At 47.7% G+C, this 18,931-nt stretch overlaps 1 protein-coding gene across 1 annotated transcript; it reads right to left on the bottom strand.

Annotated features, from left to right (window-relative positions):
• Window positions 1–11,175: 11,175 nt before the first annotated feature.
• Window positions 11,176–12,819, bottom strand: Cpn2 (carboxypeptidase N subunit 2). The gene has a single exon (XM_004665704.2). The coding sequence runs from the start codon at window positions 12,817–12,819 to the stop codon at window positions 11,176–11,178; it is 1,644 nt and encodes a 547-aa protein (XP_004665761.2).
• Between the last annotated feature and the right edge of the window lie 6,112 nt (window positions 12,820–18,931).

The raw sequence follows: 18,931 nt of genomic DNA, 5'->3' as shown, positions 1-18,931 counted from the left end.
ACAAAATGGGGCTTCCCATCATTAATCACTGATCCAATAGATCCACTTATCCCTCAATCATTTATTTTGAATTTTCCTTTTTATGTCTCTCCAATACTTAGACTTTGGTCCCCCCAATTGAACTCTTTCTGACCTCGGTTGTTTTTCTGTAAGGATTCTTGGTAAAGAGTCATAGTTTACTGCAATTGCCACCATTCAGAAAAATTAGTCATAGAACAATTTTTACATTGTTCCGGGAGGTTCATTGTTTCCTCCTAAGTGTACTGTACTCCATGCCTGACTTTCTTTGAGGCCTTTAAGGAAAACAATTATCTCTGACCCATTTTCTTGTTTTTCTAATTTTATGCCAGAGCCTCTTTCAGATACATTGACCAACACTTCACTAACACCAATTTTTGCTGGAAAAGTAGACTTAGAGATTGGTACACCAAGTGAAAGACAGAGAAAGACAAACATTATACAGAAAACCATAGATATCGGTAGCATAGAGAGCCAAAGATGTTTCTATAGAGAGGCCACATTGGACTTGAAGGAGGAGACAGCTGGGCTGGAACCGTGTCATGCAGCTCTTCAGTGCTGGATTCCTCCTAATCCTGAAATGGCATGCTTGCCGTCTCTGGCAGGACTTCATGCTATTCCTCCCGCAAGAGGAATTCAATGGCCAGACTTCCTTCCCTCTCCTACAACGATCTCAAAGAAGCAAGGGCAGGCTTCTGCATACTGTGGCTGACAGACACAACTGATGAAGACCATAATTGGCTGAACTCTGCATCCTAAGAATGCACGCCAGCAGGTGTTTTGTGTGGCATCCTTGAGCGGGAGCCATACGAATCTTTGTATCCTAATTTTAGTGGAGGTGCTGCTGAAGCAAGCGTGCAGCAGGCGTTTTGATTGTTTACCTTTGCCAGAGCCCCAGCAGCAGGGAGGGGGAATTAAGATGAGCCGTGGAGCTGTGTCCTAGGTGGGGGTTTGTTTCTGGAAAGTTTACGCAGGTGGGGGGGGGGAGCTAGGCTAGGATGACCTACCAGGAGATCAGTGAGCAGGGATTCTCTGCTGATGGGTTCCGCCATACATGGTCGCTGTGGGCTCCCGTTGGAGAAGACAGGTGGACAAATGGTGGACTATTTAACTATTCCATTGGCGCTCTAGGGCTCCATTTCAACGTCATGGTCATAATGGCCCCAAAGACTATTCTTCTGGGAATGGTGACAAATGATAGGGAGGCTGAGGTCATGGTTGTAATGCTATTGTCAAGGGGTGGTCACTGATTGTGGAAGTCTAGAGTGAACAAAGATGGCCAGGCATGGTGGCACACACCTTTAATGCCAGCACTCAGGAGGCAGAGGTAGGAGGATCGTTGTGAGTTCGAGGCCACATAGTGACTATATAGTGAATTCCAGGTCAGCCTGTCCTAGAGTGAGACCCTCCCTTGAAAAGCCAAAAATAAATAAATAAATAAACAAAAGGAAGAAGAAGAAGAAAAAGAAAATAGAGTGAGCAAAGAGGGCCCAGATAAGGACTTGATTATTGCCAGGAGAGAAGTGGGAGGTTAGGCACTTGCAAGCATGGTCTGGAGTCTGAGTGGTTATAACAATATCCTTGAGGAAATTCTCAGGTTCTGCAAGAGCAGAGAACACACCACTCTCTATGGATGCTCGAACTGGCTCCAACTGGGAATCTGGGAGTTTCCAAGCTCCTATGAGAACCATGATTGTCAACATGAGGTCTGATTGAGAGAAATAGTTTCATGGAAGAGGGGAAATTTGTATAGCACAGAGCAGTTCCAACTAGACCCCTGCTCCTGAGACAGCAGCCTTGTCGAACTGGCCGGAGTGTCCCCTGTGTGCTTTTCATTGTCCCGGAGATGACAGAGAGGTTTCTCTCAAACTCATCATTTCCCATTCAATGAGTGTCTGAGGAGGAAAAAAAAAACAGTCTTGTCGTCCTGTATGTTCAGTGCATCCAGGTGCATGGGGGTACTTAGAATCCTAAGGGTGTGCCTCTTCGATCACCGCTGGTGGAAGCGTTTGCAGTCAGGCCACTCTCTGAAAGGCTTTCTGGGGAAGACAGAGAGAGTTCTCTCTGCCAAGTGCACAAAGGTCAGCTGGCGCTCAGGTCCCTCTGGCAGGATGGAAATGTCTGTATTAGTCAAGACAGTCTCTGCAACCCGTGAAGTCATTAAACAGAAGCTCCCGGTTAATTCTGTCTCTCTGAAGACTCGGTTTCACGTCTGCAGCTGGCAAGTGGGAGTCTGAGCGCTGCAGCCACTCACCTCATAAAGTGAAGGTTCCAGAAACACTTCGTACACCAGGTCTCCAGGTGAGCAGTGCGCCTTCATTGAAGGCGTTGAATCTAGGCTGCACCACTTCCCCTTTGGGGACTTGCTACCCCCCCCATCTAGGAACAGGATGCCCTGCCTGTGTGGTAGTGCCATGAAGGCTGATCCCACAGGCTCAGGAGTTTCTGTGGCATCTGTCTTGACAAAAAGAGCCTAGAATGGCTGGTATTGGGTTAACACATTCTACAGGCCTGGAATTGAAAGGACACAGGTGAGATGTCCACATTTTTAAAAATGTAGCCAAGAAAGATTTTTTTTTAATAGCTTACTGGGCTAGAAAGACTGCTCTGCAGTTAAAGGTGCTTGCCTGCAAAGCCTGCAGGTCTGGGTTTGATTCCCCAGTACCCATGTAAAGCCGGATATAAAAAGTGATGCAGGGGCTGGAGGGGTGGCTTAGCAGTTAAGGCGTTTACCTGCAAGGCCAAAGGACCCATGTTTGATCCCCCAGGACCCACACTAGCCAGATGCACAAGGGGGTGCATGCATCTGGAGTTTGTTTGCAGTGGCTGGAGGCCCTGGCACACCCATTCTCTCACTCTCCCTCTTTCTCTCTCAAATAAATAAATAAAATATATTTTTAAAAAGTGATGTATGGGCTGGAGAGATGGCTTAGCAGTTAAACACTTGCCTATGAAGCTGAAGGACCCTGGTTCAAGGCTCGATTCCCCAGAAGCCACATTAGCCAGATGCACAAGGGAGCACATGCGTCTGGAGTTCGTTTGCAGTGGCTGGAGGCCCTGGTACACCCATTCTCATTCTCATTCTCATTCTCATTCTCATTCTCATTCTCATTCTCATTTCTCTTGCTCCCTATCTCTCCCTCCCTCTCTCTCTCTCTCTCTCTCTCTCTCTCTCTCTCTCTCCCCCTTTCTATCTGTCTGTCACTCTCAAATAAAATAAAGAAAAATAAAGAAAAAATCATTATAAAAAAAAGCCAAATTTTTTTTTAAAAAGTGATGTATCGGGCTGGAGAGATGGCTTAGCGGTTAAGCGCTTGCCTGTGAAGCCTAAGGACCCCGGTTCGAGGCTCGGTTCCCCAGGTCCCATGTTAGCCAGATGCACAAGGGAGCGCACGCGTCTGGAGTTCGTTTGCAGTGGCTGGAAGCCCTGGCACGCCCATTCTCTCTCTCTTCCTCTATCTGTCTTTCTCTCTGTGTCTGTCGCTCTCAAATAAATAAATAAAAAATTAAAAAAAAAAGTGATGTATGCATCAGTAGTTTGTTGGCAGGGGCAGGAGGCCCTGGCCTATCCATTCTTTCTCTCTCCCTCTCTTTCTCTCCTTGCAAATAAATGAAAATGTTAATAGATAAATAAATCTGGTTTCCTTATCTGCCATGGGGCCACTGGTGAGAGAGCTAGCTCACACAAGGGTGCGTCCTTGGAGCTGGCCATGGCGTTCACAGTAAGAACGCAGCGGGGTTGAGACCAGCTGGCACCTGTGAGAGGCAAGACCTGCACTAGACTGCGGTTGGGGACGTCTGGACTAGGCATGGGAGGCTTGATGGAGGGGACTAGGGCTGCTTCTGTTTCAGAAGGGCTGTGGTCTGACCTGCCCAGGGAAAGGAGGCCTGAATCGCCGGGCAAGCTCACCTTCGCCAGGTTCACCAGGAGCTCTTGTGGCCAAGGGCTAAGATGACACTGCACTCGAACTTGGCACGTTTAGCTGGCCTCTCCCCACGGAGGTCTGAGAGTTTAGACCCTGGATGGACCCACCTGATCAAGTGAGGTGGTGGGTACCTGCCAGAAATCCACCCTATCTTGGAAGTTGAGTCAGGAGATGGGATACTCCACACATCTGTCTTAAGAGAATATCAGGGCTGAAGAGATGGCTTAGTGGATAACATGCTTGCCTGTGAAGCCCGAGGACCCAGGTTTGATTCCCCAGTACCCATGTAAGCCAGATATCAAATAAGTAACATATATATATATATATATATATATATATATATACATATATATATGTTATATATAAATATAACATATATATAAATAACATATATATAAATAATAACATATATAACATATATAATATATTAATGTATTAATATAATATAATATATAATAACATATATAAATATATTAATATAATATAATATATTATATATAATAACATATATAAACATATATATATATATAAATAACATATATATATAAATAACATGTAAGAGGACAGCAGTGTTCAAAGCCTTCAGCTGCTGATATTCACAAAAGATTCAGGGCTCAGACAGAAGACATTTGGTCAATCACAGAGTAAGCTTGAGGCAGTACTAGAACCATAAACCAACTTTCCAAACAGATGAATAATTTCATGTGTTAACTTGACTATAAAACTCTTGCCTATAAAGTGCCCATAATAGATCTGTCTCTGCCTGTGTCTGTGAGGGTGGTTCTGGGGATTAGCCTCTAAAATGGCAGACTCCATGTGTCAGTCAGCTTTTTGTTACTGTAACAAAACCCCTGAGGCAGTCTGCTTAAATATAGGAGAGGCTTGTTTGGGGTGACAGTTTTCTAGGTCTGTTGGCCCTACTCCTTTGGACCCATGGGGAGGCAATGCCTCATGGTAAGAAGATGTGGTAGTAAAGCATGCTCACCTGGTGGCTGGGCACAGAAGAAAAGGGAAGAAGGAGATAGGATCTCAATAGCTCCTTTAAAGTATGGCCCCAAATTACCAAATTACCCAAGACCTTCAACTAGGCCCCGCCTATTAAAAGACTCTACTGCACTGGGGGCTATACCTTCAACCTGGGCTTTAGGGGATGTTTAAGACCCAAATCACAGAATGCAGTAAAGCAGACTGCTTTCCCCTTGGGGTTGGAATCCTCTATTCCACTGAGGGCCTGAGCAGATCAGGAAGGAAAAATTTACTCCCCCTTTTTTTACATTTAATTTTGTGTTCATTTTTTATTTATTTGAGAGCAACAGACACAGAGAGAAAGACAGATAGAGGGAGAGAGAGAGAACGGGCGCGCCAGGGCTTTCAGCCTCTGCAAACGAACTCCAGACGCGTGCGCCCCCTTGTGCATCTGGCTAACGTGGAACCTGGGGAACCGAGCCTCGAACCGGGGTCCATAGGCTTCACAGGCGAGCGCTTAACCGCTAAGCCATCTCTCCAGCCCTTCACTCCCTTTTTAATGCCTCAGTGCTTGAGCTGGGACATTCCATCACATCTCCTCCCCTTAGACTGCCAGTCCTCCTCATTTTCAAGCCTTCTGATGTGAATTAAACTACACTGTTAGCTTTCCTGGGTCTCCAGCTTCCAGATGAAAGATGGAAGGAGTCTTCAGCCCCCGTCATTGTACGGGTCGCTTTATACAGACATAAACAGACACAGTATCCTATTACTTCTGTTGTTCTGGGTGTCCTCTTTCACTTCCTCCAAATGCAGCTTTAATCTCTCCTGCCCGTTACAAAACCTCTCTCAGAACGCAGAGGTGAGGAGCAGCTGTCATCCTGTGGTAGGAAGACCTCCATCTGTCCAGCTGGGCACTTCCTCCTCACAGACCCAGTACTTCTTTTAAAAAATATATTTTATTTATTTATTTGCATGCAGAGAGAGAGAGAGAGAGAAAGAGACACCAGGGCCTCTAGCCACTGAAAACAAATGCTAGATACGTGCATCTGGCTTTATGTGGGTACCAGGGAATGGAACCCTGGTTAGGCTTCTCAGGTAAGAGCGTTCACCGCTAAGCCATCTCTCTAGCTCTCAGCACATCTTGTTTTAAATTTTTTTTTATTTATTTGAGGGGGGGGGACAGATAGAGGGAATGGGTGTACAAGGGCCTCCAGCCACTGCAAATGAATTCCAGATGCATGTGCCACCTTGTGCATCTGGCTTATGTGGATCCTGGGGAATCGAACATGGGTCCTTGGGCTTTGCAGGCAAAAGCCTTAACCATTAAGCCATCTCTCCAGCCCTTCAGCACCTCTTTTAATAGCAGATCATTTGTAATAGCACCTTTGATTCCCTGTGATAAAAATTCACAGTAACATAACCAGACCTCCCAGATAACTTAAAAATAAAATGCTACAATATAAATTAGAATAAAAATTAATTTATAATAAACAGGACTCCCATTTAATTTAATTCAATTTAGTTTACCTGTTTATACTATGACAAAGGAGGGGTTAAAGAGAAGCTGCTCTTGTTTACACTTACAATTTTAAAATAAGGGCTGACTATTGCTAAAGAGAAATAATTTTCCAAAATGCTGATCAACTTTAGGTACAATTCCAAAGAAGCCAAACATACTCGTCCCGGAAGACGACACGGACTCGGGGGGTCCACCGAACACTGAACGCAGGTGGACAGCTTCAGTGTCCACACACTCGATTCCAGTCGTAGATTCTAGGCTGCCATCATAACCGAGCTGATGGACACGGTGGCTGCCATCATAACCGACCTGATGGCCACGGTCGGCCTAGGGAAGTCACTCACTGGGCACTTGGGCTGCTAGAGGGAAGCGGGCTCAAGGCCGGTGCAGAAAGCTGTTCTTCCAGTGGACCTCAAGAGGGCGCTTTGAGATCAGAATGGAAACGCAGAGATTTGCAATTTGAAAAGCTTCCCTATGCACCTGTGGAAGGAGCCAGAGAGTTCCTGGGCTCAACTGTGGGCTCTTAGACAGCACCATCCAATGTTCCAATGCTTGCTTCCAGCACTGGAAGATCTTGAAAACTGCATGTGAATCTGAATACAGTGGTGATAGGTAAGCAAGAGTTCCCAGGTCCTCCAGAAACAGGCCCGGGAAAGGGGGTAAAACAGACGTTTTAGCTATTAGCCAATATTTGTCAAATTCCATCCAACCCACATCCATACCTCTCTAGAAATAATGTGCGTCTATATCTGATGCATCACCTTTAGGTGATGGCAGTGTGCTGGGAACACTGGAGAGTTGTGCTTATGTGAATCCAAGTGGCCCGCGCTCCACATGGTTTCTTGCAACCATGAGGTGAGTTTGGCTGCAGTGGGACTAGCTCTAACAGATGTTTGTCTTGCAGTGCTGGGGACCGCTTTTAGAACATGCTAGAAAGCGCTTGACCACTGAGCTACATCTCCAGCCCCAGCAAATGTGTATACATGAATGCGCTCTCAGTGATAAAAAAGTGCACCATAGTAAGCCCATAAGCCAATAGTATAGTCATTTATTGCCAAGTATAATGCGCTGCTATGCTTTTATGAGGTTTGTTTACGGCAGCACTAGTAGGTGAGACACCCTCTGACATCGGAACAGCCTCACTGTCACTAGATGATATGGGCTTTCAGCTCTATTACAATCTCACCAGGCTGCCTTGCCTATATGATCTACCACTGACTGAAACGTCACATAGTGGAGAACTGAATAGTGAAAATATTAATACAGGGCGGGGAGCTGGCTCAGTGGGTAAAGGCGCTTGCTTGCAAAGTCTAATGGCCTGAGTCCAAGTCCCCACTATCCATGTAAAGCCAGATGCACACAGTGTCACATGTAGTGGCTGGAGGCCCTGGGTGTGCCCATTCTCTCTCTCTCTCTCTCTTTCTAATAAATAAAATTAAACATTTTTCAAAATACTAGCCCAAGGTTAGACTATGTGAGAACTTACATCGCTGTCTTGGGTGAGTTCCACGAGCATGCTAGTTTTATTTTCACCAATAACACGACAAAGCAGGTGTTGCTAGGCATTGAACTACATGGCGGGGAAACTGAGGCACAGAGCTTAGCAGCCTGCCTGAAGTTCCATGGCTGACAAGCGGTAGAAAGTCACTCAACTATACAGCATTGAACGCATCCTGGAAGAGTCCTATGTGTTGGAAGAAGGCACTTCGGACTGACTTAGCCATTCAGTATTTTTAAAAAAAGCCAGTGTGGGGAGGGAGGGAATTACCATGGGATATATTTTATAATCATGGAAAATGTTAATAAAAATCTAAAAAAAAAAAAAAAGCCAGTGTTCAGAGTCACTGTTGTAGCTCCAAAACTGCAAACTGTCTTGAGAGTACCAGAGATGACAAAGTTCAAAACAGCAACAAGAAACAAAAAGAACGCCAACGAGATGTGTTTATGTATGGCGCTTGGGGCTTGCTTCATTCCAAAAAAAAACTCACCATAGTGGGGGTCTGACAAGGCTGGGGGTACAGATGGCCACTGTAGAACCCAAGCCTGGATGCACCAAGACAAAACTCAGCCCTGTTTTCAGCTCCGGCTGTGGGTTAAGATGAGGGCAGGGGCGGGTACTTTGATCATTTAAAGGCTGATATCTCTGGCCCCTGCTGCTTCCCAAAGTATTTTCAATCTCAGAAGATATGACCCAGACACCTGGGTTTGATTTTTACTGGCCTGTGTTTTCTATTCTTTTTTTTTTCTGCAAATGAACCCCAGATGTATGCGCCCCCTTGTGTATCTGGCCTACGTGGGTCCTGGAGAATCGAACCAGGATCCTTTGGTTTTTGCGGGTAAACACCTTAACTGTTAAGCCATCTCTCCAGCCCCTCTTGTTTTTTGAAACAGGGAACACACTATGTTGCCTAAGTGGAACTTGAATTCCTGGGTTCAAACGATCCTCCCTCAATCCATCTGCTATAAGGTGCTTGCCACCACACCCACCTAGTTTGGGATTCATTTGTTTTTCAGTGCTGGGAACTGAACCCTGGGCATTGTGTATGTTAGGCAAGCAACCTACCACTGAACTGCACCCCCAGCCCTGTTATTTCTTTTAAAATCTAGATGATTCTAAGGTTTAACCAACTGCCTTAGGACACAGGAGAAAAATCTGAAACCTAGAAGGGAGGTATGACTTATCAAATGCTAAATATTAGGGACAGCTACATTGATTTCTAGAATAGAACCCATCAAAGACTCAACTTCTGGACCAGTCTGGGCCACCCACAAGCAGACCAAACATGACGGTGCCCAGATGCAAGGGGGCACTCTCAGAGCCACCACTCCCCCAGCTTACCTAGTTCCAAGCTGGCTGTTGGCCAATATTCTTTCCTCAGCACCCGTTGCCTCAAGGAGAACGTACTCTCTTTTCTGCCTTTTGCTCTCAACCAATATTCTGAAGCACAGGCAAGAATACGTCCATCCTCTTTGTGAACTGCCTGGAATGTCTTTAATAAATATGCACACTCCACACACACAGACTCACACATGCACACGCGCGCGCGCGCACACACACACACACACATGCACACACACACCCCAGAGGCCCTGCAGAAGCAGACTCCTCTGGGCCCCCGCAAGCCTTGGTTCTCCCTGCCCACTACCTCCATCCAGTGGCCCGTCCCACGGCCCCGCCATCCTGACCTCCCTCCTTGCAAGTCTCCAGCTCCCATCTTATGAGTCCCGCCCACCCCGCCGCCCTGGTCAACCTGTCGCTCCCACAAGGCCAGGGATCCACTGACCCAGCCCTCACACACACACACACGTCTTTGTTCTTCGGGTTTGCTTCTCCATACGCTCTTGTCTGGTAGCCCCAGCTGGCTGTAAATTGCTGAGCGTGGGGGGCAGCTGTGCCTCTGACTCACATCTCACTCCCCAGTCCAGCCTTTCCCCCCCCACAGTCCTGGCATCAGTTGTGCATTGGTTCAGTCTGGGGTGGGAAAAGCAAAAGGAAAGATAAGAGCCTGAGCAGTCATTGCCTAAGTGGTTGGTCGTGAGGATGAGGGGCAGGAAAAGACAAGAATAGGGGGCTAGAGAGATGGCTTAGCGGTTAAGGCATTTGCCTACAAAGCCAGAGGATCCCGGTTCAACTCTCCAGGACCCATGTAAGCCAGGTAGGCAAAGGGGTGCACGCATCTGGAGTTCGTTTGCAATGGCTGCAGGCCCTGGCATGCATGCCCATTCTTTCCCCTTCCTATCCCCCCACTTATTTCTCCCTCTCAAATAAATAAAAATATATTTAAAAAAAAAGAAAAGACAGAGAATAATAGTCCCAGCTCCCATGGGTTTGCCATTCTGCCACATGGGGATGTAGGAGGAGTTGAGGGTGCTTTAGTTTAGACACGCCTGCAACTAAGATGGGCTGAGACTAAGCAGACAGAGGTCAGTGAACAGCTGAGAAGAGCCAAGCTCAAGGTCAAGTAAAGTGACACCTACGCACCTGTCAGTGCAGAGGTGGGTCAACAGGCCCTTGAGGAAGCCACCGTGGGAGTGGTGGCTCAGGAGCATTGAGAGGGTGGGGACAGTGGGACAACAGTGATGTCCTGGAAACCAGGGGAGAGCAAGACCAATGAATGGGTGGCCCAGAGTCAGAGGCTTTGAAAGCCAAGATGCAGAGCAGCTGCCCAGTCCACCAGCTCACCTGGCCTCCCAAGGCGCCATTTCACCATGACTTCTGGACGCAGCATGGGAGGTGGCGGGGACACTATGATTTGCCCACACAAAGCCAGACCCTGCCCTCTCTGTTTCTGGTCACCTATGCTCCAAACAGTGCCTTAACCGCAAAGCTGTCTCCCCAGCCCCACATGTGACTTTTTAACTAAGTGCCAAAAGGGGGTGGCTTCCAGGCTGTGTGACTTAAGTAGCGATGAGCATATATCAGAGCTGGAACTCAGGGCCGGGAGAGAATTGGGTGGGGTTAAGTCATGGGAAAACACTGGGGCTGGGGCATTTTATTCTTTTTATTCTCTAGATCACAGTGCAGCTTCGAAAGGATGCTTTGCAAAGCACAAGGGTGGCCTTATCAGGTCAGGCGAAGGCACAGCAAAGGCAGAACGGGAGGAGCCACTGGCTCGATGACACGGGCCTCACTCCACCTCCCTACCTTAGAGGTGTGACCATGTCCCTTATGTCAGGTGTAGAGACTCGGCTCCCTCCGCCCCCAAAGGACCACCTGTCCAAGCTCCAGTCTCTATCTGTCTGTACCTAGGGCCCTCCAGCCAGAGCCTCAATAGACACAGTTACCCTCACGGAACCACAGCTTGACCTCAAGTCCCACTCCTGGCTGGCTTTGTGCACCATTGCTGGGGAACCTGAGCTTTGCCTGGGAGAGAGCTTGATGTTCAGCCGATTACACTGAGCCTCGTAGCAGGCAAGTACCACGGTGTTCTCGGGGTTACTGTAGATGCACCGGCGGGGGGCTGCTTTCCCCTTAACCTCCAGTTCCCAGCTGCCTCCAAGATCCCTGTCATCTGGCCCCAGGGCATGGAAGCCCAAGCAGTCCCTGGTGGCAGGGCACACCAACTGCTCCTTCTTTAAGGTGGGCACGACTTGGCCCTTGAGGTAGGCAGGGCCCTCGCAGTAGGCGTGGATGTTGAAGAGCTGTTCACTGTACAGGTGCAGCCAATTAATGAGGTAGGACAGGTGACAGTCACACTGCCAGGGGTTGCCATACAGAGCCAGGTTGAAGAGGTTGTAGTTGGTGTCAAAAATGCCCCCTGGGAGTGTGGTCAGCTGATTCCTGGACAGGCTGAGCAGCTCAAGCCTTGACAGGTTCTGGAAGAGGTTGGGATGCAAGGATGTCAGGTTATTGCTGCCCAGGTAGAGTTGGACCAATGCCTCGAGGTCCCTGAAGATACCTTCAGGAAGGTGGCTGATGGCATTGTGTGAGAGAGTAAGGGAACTGAGGCTGGACAGGTTGGCAAAGGCACCCTCGGCAAGGCTCTCCAGCCGGTTGTGGGACAGGGAGAGGCCGTATAGGCCTGGGGTGTGGGTGAAGAGCCCAGCAGGCAACATGGACATCACGTTGCCCTGAAGGTTCAGGAAGGTCAGATGGTTCAGGGAGGAGAAGACAGAGAGTGGCAGGTGGCCAATGGCATTGCGCTGGAGCCACAGCTTCTCCAGACAGAAGAGCTCTGAGAACACGCGTGGGGACAGCTCTGAGATGACATTGCTGTCCAGGTAGAGCTCTTGCAGGCTGCCCAGGCGGCTAAACACACCGTCAGGGAGGCTGGTCAGCATGTTGTTACTAAGCTTCAGGGTCTGAAGTCTGGTGAGTGGGTGGAACAGCCCCTCAGGGAGCTGCTCCAGGAGGTTCTGAGCCAGGTTAAGAGTCCTGAGATGCCCCAGAGACTGGAAGATTCTCCCAGGCACGGTTTGGAGCTGGTTCCCCTGCAGGTGGAGGGACTGCAGGGCATCCATGTGGTAAAAGAGGTCCTCAGGCAGAGCCTTCAGCTTGTTGAAGTCTAGTGTGAACTTGTCCAGTGAGGTCAGGTTGGAGAAGATGTTGGCACTGAGGTTAGAAAGAGGGCTGCCGGTGACCTCCAGGTCCCCCAACCTGGGCAGCCCCCCAAAGGCATCAGGTTCCAAGTGACGGACATGGGTGTTGAGGAAGACTACCTTGGTCAGGTTGGGGTTGCCGCTGAAAGCCCTGGTCCCCACTGTGGTAAAGGAGGTCTCCACAAAGACAATGTCTGTGGCGTGCGGAGGGATGTCCGGTGGGATGGTGGCCAGGTGTTTATCTGAGCAGAACACTTCCCGGCTGAAGCAGTCGCAGCCCACAGGGCAGGCCTGGGTGTGTCTGGCTAGGAGCAGCAGGGAGGCCCAGCACAGCCAGCCTCTTGGGAGCATCTCCTAGACCCAAGAAGGAGAGGGAAAGAAAGGGATTCCTTTACCAAGGGCAGTGAGCCACCAGACCCAAAGCACCAGACAGTGACTCCAGTGGTAGAATCCGACTACGGGCAGAAATACCAGGGAGGCCAGGGTTTGGGCAACAATTTTTCTTGGTTGGTTTGTTGCACTGCAGGGAATCAAACCTAGGGCCTTGTGCATGCTAGGCAAGCACTCTACCACTGTGTGTGTGTGTGTGTGTGTGTGTGTGTGTGTGTGTGTGTGTGTATGATGATTTAAAATATATTTTATTTTTGTTTATTAGAGAGAGAGAGAAAGAGAATGGGCATGCGAGGTCCTCCAGCCCCTGCAAACGAATTCCAGACACATGCACCACCTTGTGCATCTGGCTTATGTAGGTTCTAGGGAGTCGAACCTGGGTCCTTAGGCTTTGCTGACCATCTCTCCAGCACCCCGCTTGTGTTTTTAGTAGCTTTTTCTTTATTTCTTTCTTTCCCCCTGAGGTAGAGTTTCACTCTAGCTCGGGCTGACCTGGAACTCACTCTGTAGCCCTAGGCTACCCATTAACTCACAGCAATCCTCCTACCTCAGCCTCCTGAGTGCTGGGACTAAAGGCATGTGTCAACACACCTGGATTTTTACCGTCTTACAACAGCCTGCTGAGGTGTGGGGCCTGGTTCTTACCTCCTGCAAGTGAAGATACCACAGGGCCTATCTACAGACCCTTCTGGTAATGGCCATGAAAGAAGCAAGACTTGGATCTTTTGGATTTTCCATGTTATTTCAAGCTTAGTGAACAAAAGGAAATGATTTAAAAGGTGAGGAAGAGAGGCCTAGAAGGAGCCATGGGCAGTGTGAAGTTTTTCTAGATGATATGTAAAATAAGGACAGAGTATCTCTGAGTTGCAAACGCTAACAGGAATTCTAGATCTCTGCACACTTCAGGCTGTGGCTAAGAAAAGATCCTAACAGCTTCTCTCATGGCTGTCTGCAGAGAGCGATGCAATGCAGGGATCAGGCTCCCCGCCCTGTGCCTTGCACCTAATATTGCCCCCCTGCCCACATCTTCCTCAGGTACTATCTATTCCAGAAGTGGAGCCTGGGGAACTTGGCCTAGTGTTCAGTTTAGTTTACTAATACTAACCTTAGAAAAGTCCAACCATACATGGTAGTACATAGCCCTCAGGAGGTGGAAACAGGAGGATGAGAAATTCCAGGTCAAATAGGAGGGGGACAGGAGAAGGTAGATGTGATCAAAGTACATTATAGGGCTGGAGAGATGGCTCAGCAGTTAGGGCACTTGCTTGCAAAGTCTGAAAGCCTGGGTTTGATTCCCCAGGACCCATGTGTAAAGGACAGATGTGCAAAATGGTGCACATGTCTGGAGTTCATTTGCAGCAGCAAGAGGCCCTAGTGTGCTCATTCCCACTCTCTTTCCTTGCAAATAAATAAATATATATATAAAAATATAAACATCTGGCCAGGCGTGGTGGCACATGCCTTTAATCCCAGCACTCGGGAGGCAGAGGTGGGAGGATTGCCGTGAGTTCGAGGCCATCCTGAGACTCCATAGTGAATTCCAGGTCAGCCTGGGCTACAGTGAGACCCTACCTCAAAAAACAAAAGCAAAAAAAAATTATATATATATATATATATATATATATATATATATGTGTGTGTGTATGTGTATGTGTATGTGTATGTGTATGTGTATGTATATGTATATGTATATGTATATATGTATGTATAAAGTTCTTAGTAACATAAGAAATAATAGGCCTTTTACAAAGAAACAAAATTCGTAGTTATCCTTGATTACATAAGGAGTTTAAGGTCAGCACAGAACTACATGAGACCTGGTCTCAAAATAAAATTGCCCAATTGCCCAAACTGCCCAGTAAGTACTTCTCTTAATGTTCATACCCATATATTAATGCAACTATCACTTTTGCTTGGAGGAGTTGGCCTGGACATCCATGACCTCACAGTACCTAACCCTACCTACACAAGACCATCATAATAGGAGGAAAATATGACATCAAAATAAAAGAGAGACTGATTGAGAGGGGAGAAGGGTATGATGGAGAGTGGAGTTGTTTGGGGGAAATACCATGGTTTATTGTCTATAATTATGGAAGTTGTCAATAAATAAAAAGGTGCCAGAGGAAAAAAATATCCAGGCATAGTGATACACTCTGGATTAGGAAGATCACAAGTTTGAGGCCAGTTGAGTCACAGAACAAGCTCAAAGCCAGCCTGGACTACACTGACAAACCCTGTCTCAGAACAAAACAACAAAAATTGCCAGCATCTACCAAAAGTCACAAGAGATTACAATAGCATTTTGTTTACTCCTCAGAGATCTCTCTCTCCAGATATATATATATATGTATATGTATATGTATATGTATATGTATATGTATATGTATATGTATATGTATATGAATATGTATATATATCTGTGTGTATCAGTAGGTCACACATAAAAGTTTGGGTAATTTCACATTAAAAAATCCAAATTTGGGGGCTGGAGAAATGGCTTAGCAGTTAATGCACTTGCCTGCAAAGCCAAAGGACCCAGGTCAGGCTCCCCAGGACCCATGTAAGCCAGATGCGCATGCATCTGGAGTTCGTTTGCAATGCCTGGAGGCCCTGGCATGTCCATTCTATGTGTGTGTGTCTCTACCTGCCTATTTCTGTATCTCTCTTTCTCTCAAATAAATACATATAAAAGTGGAGACAGAAAAACAATCCAAATCTGGGGCTAAGGAGATGGCTCAGTGGGTGAAGTACTTGCTGGGCAGCTCAGAGCACTGAGTTTGGATTATCTGGAGCCCAGCGTCATTCCATTTGCCTCCAGAGAGCCAGGAGACGGAGACCAGAGAATTTCCTGGAAGCTCACAAAAGAAGCAGTGAACAAGAGACCCTGCCTCAAACAAGGTGGAAAGCAAGACCAACACACATACCCCTGCACTCACCCCACGAACATGCTCACACACACAAAACAAATGCATAAATACAGATATATTTCAGGGCTGGGGAAATGGCTTAGCCTGCAAAGCTTAAGGATCCTGGTTTAATTCCCCAGGACCCACGTAAGCCAGATGCGCAAGGGGGCGCATGTATCTGGAGTTTGTTTGCATTGGCCTGAGGCCCTGGTGTGCCCATTCTCTCTTTCTCTCTGCCTCTTCCTCTCTCTCTCAAATAAATAATTAAAAAATAAAATATTTAAAAATGTATATATACATTTCACAATTATCTTTGATCAGTAGGTTCTTACCCCCCACCTGGCAAGACCCAACTGGGATTCAGTAGGCCCTATCCCCTCAGAAGATGCGCACTCTACCGGCCACAGTGGGACTCAACTCACATGTTTACATGTTTTTTAAAAATTTTATTTAAAAAACATATATATGCAAGCAGAAAGAGATAGAGAAAAGAGAGATAGACACAGAGAATAGGCATGCAAGGTCTCCAGTTACTGCAAATGAACTCCAGATGATATATCACTTTGTGCACCCAGCTTTACGTGGGCACTAGGGAAATGGACCTGGATCATTAGGCTTTGCAGGCAAGTGCCTTAGCTGCTGAGCCATCACTCCAGCCCTATTTGCATGGTTTTTAGAGATTCAAATCCCAAGATTTCCAATCACAGGACCACCACTCTCTAGTCAAGTGTCCTCAACATGTCATTATCTCTCTGTGTTTCAACTTCCTTATATGTAACATGCTTACCATGTTGTGGTAATTCTGAGCACTATATGAGTAAATATAGGTAAAAATTTTAGGTCAAGGGCATAGACTGAGCAACTAGGACATTAAGTTAGCTATCGTTAAAGGTTGAAAGCCACCCCCTTTCAGAAAAGACCCTTTGGGGAAAAAAGATAGTAAAAAATCATTCATTCTAGGTAGAATACAGAAAAACCTCTGTAACTTAATCCTTTTTATTTACCTTGTTTTATTTAGTTATTTAGTTATTTTACACATGAGCCCACTCTGGGACCATTTTAGTCCTGATAAATTCACTGGGATGTCTCTGTACTGCCCTCTGCTGGCCACTGCCTGCAGCTCATGATTTCATCTTTGAAAATCTCTATTTGCAAGTCGCCCATTTAGACTCTGGGCGACTGTTTGATAAGGAATTTTCTGCCTAGCCAGTAGAGACGAGCCAGTCTTCGGGAGTGAAGCACTCACTCAGAAGCTGCAGTGGGTGGGAGGAGGAACTCCCTCACATGCAAAACCCCCTGAGACGCAGAAGGAACAGGAACAACAGCAGGCAGCAGTCACTGGGCCAGCAGTTATGGAGCATAGCTGTGGAGGACACCACCCTCCCGAGACCAGACTGCACAGGTAGAAACATGACTGGCAGCGAGCGCTGGCTGTAGCGGAATGAGGCACCGCTCCACCCACCTGCCTGCCCTGGGTGCCTACCCAAAAGTCCAGGGGCTCTGAAAGCCTCCTCCCCTGACCCAGGACTAGGGATCTGGACGTCTGCTTCCCCTTCTTCATATCGCAGGGTCTCTGGATCAATGGGCTCTCATGGCCATCCCCTTTGTGAGAAGTCAGAGGTGGCATCTCTCTGTGCTGGGCAGCCAGCACAAAACTGACTTCCTATTGGCTCAGTCGACTTTGGATTAGCAGCTCTGGAGGCAGCTATCTGCCCTGGAATGAATCCATCTCCCCAGACCCTGGCCACCAGCCAGACTCGGAGACCAGCCTTCAACTCTCTTGGCAGTTAAGAGGCAAGTGGTTGTTATTGTCAACATACCAATTGCCCCATATGACTAATCCCTTTGGCCATTGGTTTTCCAATGGCATTTCCAGGAGAAAAAAAAATCCCCTCAGAATGAAGGGTCGTATAACATGGGGACGTAAGGGGCCTGGAGATTGGCAACCTCCTCATGGACAGTGAGGCAGCCTCAGGTGTCACCCAGCAGAACCTCCTGGCCTTACCAGTTGCTCCTGGGAGGAAACCTGGGGCACAGTGGGAGATATCACGAAAAGAAAGCCACCAAGGGGCTGGAGAGATGGCTTAGCGGTTAAGTGCTTGCCTGTGAAGCCTAAGGACCCCGGTTCGAGGCTCGGTTCCCCAGGTCCCACGTTAGCCAGATGCACAAGGGGGCGCACGTGTCTGGAGTTCATTTGCAGAGGCTGGAAGCCCTGGCGCGCCCATTCTCTCTCTCTCTCCCTCTATCTGTCTTTCTCTCTGTGTCTGTCACTCTCAAATAAATAAATAAAAATTTAAAAAAAAAAAAAAAGAAAGAAAGCCACCAAGGAGGGCCCTGCGTTTGGGTCAGTCCTCATCCTCTTGCCCCTCTAGCTTGGGCCTCTTCAATTTCCTTTGGAAATAATGGGCTTGAGAGGTCCCAAGAAAGGGCCCCGGTCAAGAATCCTAGACTTGGGAAAAACAAACAAACAAACAAACAAAAAACAACTGTGATTCCTGGCGACACAAAAATGAGGTGTGGCAGATCAGCCCAGGCTCTTGTGCTGACATAGGGGTGTCTCTTCCGTGTGGAGCTGAGCCCAGGGCTGTGACCCGCTCCCAAAGTCTCAAACAAGCATCTTGACTAACAGAGAAACCTAGATGTTTCTAGGACACAGAAAGCACTCTCCTGTAGCACCCTGCTCAAGGCTGAAGACTCCATATGAGCCCCGTGTCTATCCTCTAAGCAAGATTTTTGTACCAGATCAGTGGGAAATGTGGGAGGCATGCAGGCCCGTCCCTCACACTTGCAGATCCAGAGTGAGCAAGACCAGAGAGTCCACTGTATGGCCCCTTCTCTCCCCGCCTGAGTCCTTCTCTACCCAGCAGAGGCCCCAGCCATAGCTGCCTGCAGCACTTCACTGGCTAAACGCATGCCCCATGGTGGTATCAATCTAGGGAAGGAGGTTCAAACAGGTCTGTACTGGGTCCCTGAGGCATGACATGTAAGATGCACAAACAGGAAGCCAGGTGTGGTGGCACATGCCTGAGGTAGGAGGATCACTGTGAGTTTGAGGCCAGCCTGGGACTATATAGTAAATTCCAGGTCAGCCTAAACTAGAGCAAGGCCTCGAAAAGCCAGGAAAAACAAAAAGATGGACAAATAGGGCTAGGGACATGGCTCAG

Source organism: Jaculus jaculus, chromosome 5 (assembly GCF_020740685.1).
Source record: "Jaculus jaculus isolate mJacJac1 chromosome 5, mJacJac1.mat.Y.cur, whole genome shotgun sequence".
NCBI classification, from domain to species: domain Eukaryota; kingdom Metazoa; phylum Chordata; class Mammalia; order Rodentia; family Dipodidae; genus Jaculus; species Jaculus jaculus.
Note: the sequence above shows the minus strand (reverse complement) of the source record. Positions and strands in the feature narration are given on the sequence as shown.

What these genes read in the sequence shown, in the direction of transcription:
- Cpn2 (XM_004665704.2), bottom strand. Translation starts at nt 12,819, where the DNA reads ATGCTCCCAAGAGGCTGGCTGTGCTGGGCCTCCCTGCTGCTCCTAGCC.